Source organism: Misgurnus anguillicaudatus, chromosome 3, assembly GCF_027580225.2.
Source record: "Misgurnus anguillicaudatus chromosome 3, ASM2758022v2, whole genome shotgun sequence".
NCBI classification, from domain to species: domain Eukaryota; kingdom Metazoa; phylum Chordata; class Actinopteri; order Cypriniformes; family Cobitidae; genus Misgurnus; species Misgurnus anguillicaudatus.
The window spans coordinates 34,621,403-34,627,402 of NC_073339.2; the positions used below are offsets into that span (position 1 = coordinate 34,621,403).

Here is a 6,000-nt window from a genome sequence, read left to right on the forward strand (position 1 = left end):
GATTAACATTACTTTATGGTAATGAGGTATGACACAGTTCGACGGCAACCAATCGCAAGGCAGAAACCTCCACTTGAGAGGATTCCAGAGAATGCATTCGAGCGTCACGGTACATTGACAGCGTTTTTGATGCTCTCGCTGCCGGCGTGAACGTCTATCGGTTGAATAAATCTACATGCACACTTAAAATTCACGCCCACTAGCTACTTGGGCCAAATACAGGAAAACGTAATGTAAGCAGTCAAGTGGTCAAGTGCAAAGACAGCAAGTGTGGTTATTTGGACGCAGCCAATGAATGTTTCCCCCATGCTAAAAACCCTTTCGGAAGGGATAAGATCCGGAATAAGATCCTCTTTTTGGTACTAAAACAACGTCAAGGTTCTTGTCAGACGTACCTGCGCATTGCTCTGCCTCACCCATTCTCTTTAGTTTCTGTTTCTATATGTCTAACTTCTCTGCGAATTCGGGCGAAAGCATCCACTGTACCAGTGGAGCGAACACAAGCACATCTGGTTTGCGCAATAAATGTAATGTCAAGACCTCATCCCGGCCGCTGTGATTGCGTGTTGTCGAGAGAACTGCCGAAACTGCTTCTTTCCTCCTTAAAAATATAATTACCTGAATCGTCGAAATGCTGGATTAAGATCGTTTGAGAAGTCGAATCGAGATTACGATATTTTAACGATTAATCGTGCAGCTCTATTGACTAGTGGAATATGCCATCAAAATTACTATTTTGTTTTTGTTTGTTTGTTGATCACGAAGTACAAGTAGATGAGGAAAACTAGGATTCTGTGTGTATTCAAAGCCGCCATTATTATTTACAATGCGTGGAATGGTGCACTGTGATTTGTTGAGCGGATTTATTGCATTCTGCAGAGGAGGAGGACTGGCGTTTGTTCGATTTTTTGTAAAATGAAGAATTGAATTTTTAATGCTGACCAGATACAATACTGATTTTGGCGGTAACTTAAAAAAAACTTTAAAAAAAAGGCGTTTATCGTGTTTTGGAACCAAACTCTTCATTTATTATACTATTCCATTTATAGCTGTGTACTCATATATAATCAATTGTCCCATATGTGGATATCGGATTTTGCATAAAATGAAGAATAGAATTTTTAATACTGACCAGATACAATACTGATTGTGGCGGTAACTATTTTTTTAAATGCCGTTTATCGCGTTTTGGAACCAAACTTCATATATCCTTAAGCCTAACGTATTTATGCTAAAAGGTAAAAGTTTCATTTTGATTTCATTGAGACTTTATTTAATAAATAATACTTAATAAATTATCCCAGAAAATTTTTATATTTGACCCAACAATCAAAAGCATTTCGGGTTGAAACAACCCAGCATAGGTTAATTACAACCCATCAGGTTGGGTTCATCCCTTTTTAGCATGTATATGCTATAAAATGGACAATACTCGTATTTTTACGCTTACTTGTCTTTGTTTTCAGGTACGTCCCGAAGAACAAGGTTATTTGGAACGTTCCCAGGAAACTATGTTAAACCGCTTTAACAAATAGGAAACAATGGCACAACTACGGCCACTCCAGTGCCTACTGTGAAGGGCCAACAAGGCACCTCACCTTTGAAAAAGTGTGTGTATCCGTGTGTGTGTGTTCACAAACAAACTTTTCACAAAAAGTTCTGCCATTTCTGCACATACAAACCACTGATGTTTGTTTTACCTTCAGCACTTTTGTTTTGTGCCATTTCACATTCTCTTCACTGATCCTTCATCTGCTAATCTGACAACAGCACACTGAACGTTTTCCTGTTATTTAGGACTATTTAGGTGATATTAATGGATGATGTAAGTCAGAGTTTAGATGGTAAAGATTCAGACAGCAATGAAGAGGTCAGTAGATCAGTATACATGTGACAGACCTCAGCCATCAGTGTTAACCTGTTTGTGTGTGAATGAGCGTGTGTAGAACGTAGACTCTACAGTAGATGAGTATGGATCATATGATTTAAACGAAAAGTGGCATCATGGACACTGACTTGTGTAAAAAGCACAGAGAGTTTGCTCCTGTGTGGCCAAACAAGTGAAGTGTTCATGCTAAAAGAAGATATTTTACACATGAATTGTATCAATACTTTTGGAAACAATCATAACAGACTTTGCCATACAGATCTACTAAGTGGCAATCATTCATATAGGATGATGTTCAAATAATTATCAGTGAATTGTGAGTATTTGTATAAAGTGTCATTTAAAGGTGCTGTGTGTAGATTTTAGCGGCATCTAGCTGTAAAATTGTGAAATGCAACCAACGGCTCAGTCCACAGCTCAACCCTCCACAGGTCTAACATGTCATCTTCTGAAACAACATAGTGACAAAACAAGCTCCATTTGTCCATTTAGGGCTACTGTAGAAATATGCCGGTGCAAAATGGCCACTTTCATGTAAGGGGACCCGTTGTGTATGTAAATAAAAATGCCTCATTCAAAACCTAGGGTAATAAAAACATAACAGTTCATTATGTTAGGTCTTTATACACCACTGATAATATAGCTATTTATAATATATAACATTTCTGTCAAGAGATCCTCCTAAAAGTTACACAGTGCACCTTTAAAGAACGAAAATGAACATTCTGAAGAAGAAATGTGCTTTTTTTAAATTTGCTAACTTAAATGTTTGATCAATGAGCTTGTTTTCTAATTTTTACTTCAAAGTTTTTGAATCATAAACCAGGTGAGTTAGTCACCTGACTTTCCTATGGTAAGAAATCATGTATAATACGATGAAGTCACTGCTTGTATAAGAAATGAATGGCGTTGTTACAATAACAAGGTGAAACTGCTACAGTATATTTAAACTTTTTCTGTAAAATTCCACAAAATATAAAAAATTACTGATTTTCATTCAAAGTTGTTTATCACTTACACAATGTAACTTCAATTCAAAGGATTCATAAAACTGCATCATACTCTTTAACAGAGAGAGCTGGTGGTCTTTGTTTATTATAGTTTTCTGACATTTGGGTCAAATGAAGCTTCATGTTTAGTTTGAAGGATTTGGATATCAGTATTTTCTGCACTAAGTGTATCACTTGTGTTATTGTGTTCTCATTTGAAAGCATATAGCTTGTGTTGCATTGGCTTTGACCTGTACAAATATTCAGTATATGAGAAGTGTGTCTATGAATTTCGCACACAGCAGAGCAATCCTAAAGCACCTTAAACACAATTGTATTATATTTTCTTTAAAGCTGAAGTGTGTAATTTTACAACTTTTGACGCTTAAAACTGTAAGTAAGCCATTTGCATTTTTTTCCCCCAAAAGCTTACATTTTGTTACTTTGTGGCGTTATCAAAACATTGCTCTGTTTGTTTGAGCAGGCTGATATTAGCTCAACCAATGACATAAGGATTGTGGTGGGACTGTTTTTCTGGCCATTAGATGTTCAAGGGGAGTGTATAAAAACTTGTTTGAGTAACAATAGCATAAAATTGCACACTTCACCTTTTTTATTACACTATTTGCTTTTTCTAGCTTCACTGCTGTGTTTGTTGACATTTGACTTTGTGTCATTTTTTTTGTATTTTACTGTACATGAATTTCACATACAGTACATTATAAAGTCCTTCTTTTCACACTCTGCATCTCATTTTGATTTCTTTCATCTTTGTTATCCATCCCATGTGCCAAATATATTATACACACTTAATCTCTTTGGTGCAAAAAGAAAATGTATGCAAAAAAGTAGGTCAGGAATATTTTTTTGGATTAATAAATGACTTTCTTCCGATACACACTTTAGTCAAACTGGCGTCACGGGATTTTTTCCGTTTGCCTATGCTAGAGCCACAAACTATTTTACTAAGGACTGAACCTTTTGTATGATATTTATTCCTTATAAGCTTTTGAGCTGATGAGTTTGAAAAATTTTTAAATGTCCTGTCTTACTTTTTATTTTTTACCTAAATACTGAGATTGTACTGTAGATATACACTCACCTAAAGGATTATTAGGAACACTATCCTAATACTGTGTTTGACCCACTTTCACCTTCAGAACTGCCTTAATTCTATGTGGCATTGATTCAACAAGGTGCTGAAAGCATTCTTTAGAAATGTTGGCCCATATTGATAGGATAGCATCTTGCAGTTGATGGAGATTTGTGGGATGCACATCCAGGGCACGAAGCTCCCGTTCCACCACACCCCAAAGATGCTCTATTGGGTTGAGATCTGGTGACTGTGGGGGCCATTTTTAGTACAGTGAACTCATTGTCATGTTCAAGAAACCAATTTGAAATCATTCAAGCTTTGTGACATGATGCAATATCCTGCTGGAAGTAGCTATCAGAGGATGGGTACAAAGTGGTCATAAAGGGATAGACATGGTCCGAAACAATGCTCAGGTAGGCCGTGGCATTTAAACGATGCCCAATTTGCACTAAGGGGCCTAAAGTGTGCCAAGAAGCATCCCCCACACAATTACACCACCACCAGCAGCCTGCACAGTGGTGACAAGGCATGATGGATCCATGTTCTCATTCTGTTTACGCTGAATTCTGACTCTACCATCTGAATGTCTCAACAGAAATCTAGACTCATCAGACCAGGCAACATTTTTCCAACCTTCAACTGTTCAATTTTGGTGAGCTTGTGCAAATTGTAGCCTCTTTTTCCTGTTTGTAGTGGAGATGAGTGGTACCCGGTGGGGTCTTCTGCTGTTGTAGTCCATCCGCCTCAAGGTTGTGCGTGTTGTGGCTTTACAAATGCTTTGCTGCATACTTCAGTTGTAACAAGTGGTTATTTCAGTCAAAGTTGCTCTTCTTTCAGCTTGAATCAGTCGGGCCATTCTCCTTTAACCTCTAACATCAACAAGGCATTTTCGCCCACAGGACTGCCGCATACTGGATGTTTTTCCCTTTTCACGCCACTCTTTGTAAACCCTAGAAATGGTTGTGCGTGAAAATCCCAGTAATTTAGCAGATTGTGAAATACTCAGACGGCCCGTCTGGCACCAACAACCATGCCACACTTAAAATTGCTTAAATCACCTTTCTTTCCCATTCTGACATTCAGTTTGTAGTTCAGCAGGAGATTGTCATAACCAGGACCACACTCCTAAATTCATTGAAGCAACTGCAATGTGATTGGTTGATTAGATAATTGCATTAATAAGAAATTGAACAGGTGTTCCTAATAATCCTTTAGGTAAGTGTACCTATGATAAAAGTAAAAATACACTACAGTCATTACAGTAAAATACCATGCTGGTTTAATAGGGATGAATGGATTCAGCAGTGACAACATAAACAAACAATTTTTTCAACTTCAGATGAAACAATCTATCAGTCCTTCCAGAAAAACACAAGAGTTTTTTGTGATTGTTGCGGGCAAAAATCCTTGATCTTGCGGCAATGTGATGGAATATGCGGAATATTTATGCATTTTTATGTGATGAAAAACTGTTTGGAGCTTTTGCAGCTTTTTAATGATGTTCACGTCACACAACGTCACTTTACAACGTTCCCATGGCAACAGGTGATATGGCTGCGCTTGTGTGAAGTAAATGCAACATTTTTCAACTTACTGCTAAGATATATGTGATTTTTGCTACGAAAATGCGGGGATTATGAAATCATGCAAGCCCCGCATATTTTGCACACGGAAAACTGCCATTTATGCTGCGGCGTATTTGAAAAAATGCAGACTATGGCTGATTATGCGTTGAATCATACATTCGCATAATTACGTTTTTCTGAAAAGTCTGATCTATGTTAGAATCATCAGGTTTTTTGCCACTTGTAGGGTCATAAGGAGTGCAACCTATAGTAGCATGCTATTGGCAGGCCAAAGGGAAATACCCTAGATAGGTGGCCAGTCCATTAGGAATACACCATCTATACTACCATACATCACAAAAAATCTGGGTTGTTCTTAACCTATGAGTGGGTCAAAATGAGACCCCACTGTCATGCCTGGGAACTCCAATTTCCACCAGTGTACTGTAGATATAATATACT

At 37.6% G+C, this 6,000-nt stretch overlaps 1 protein-coding gene across 15 annotated transcripts in view; it reads left to right on the plus strand.

Moving 5' to 3' along the window:
* Positions 1–3,618, plus strand: part of sorbs2a (sorbin and SH3 domain containing 2a) — a 90,259-nt gene extending 86,641 nt beyond the window's left edge. For all 15 annotated transcript variants that reach the window (XM_055205661.2, XM_055205668.2, XM_055205658.2 and 12 more), the window contains one exon: positions 1,467–3,618. In XM_055205661.2, coding sequence (XP_055061636.2) covers positions 1,467–1,528 — 62 coding nt within the window. In that variant the 3' untranslated portion in view covers positions 1,529–3,618. The remainder of the gene's footprint in view (positions 1–1,466) is intronic.
* Positions 3,619–6,000: the final 2,382 nt, after the last annotated feature.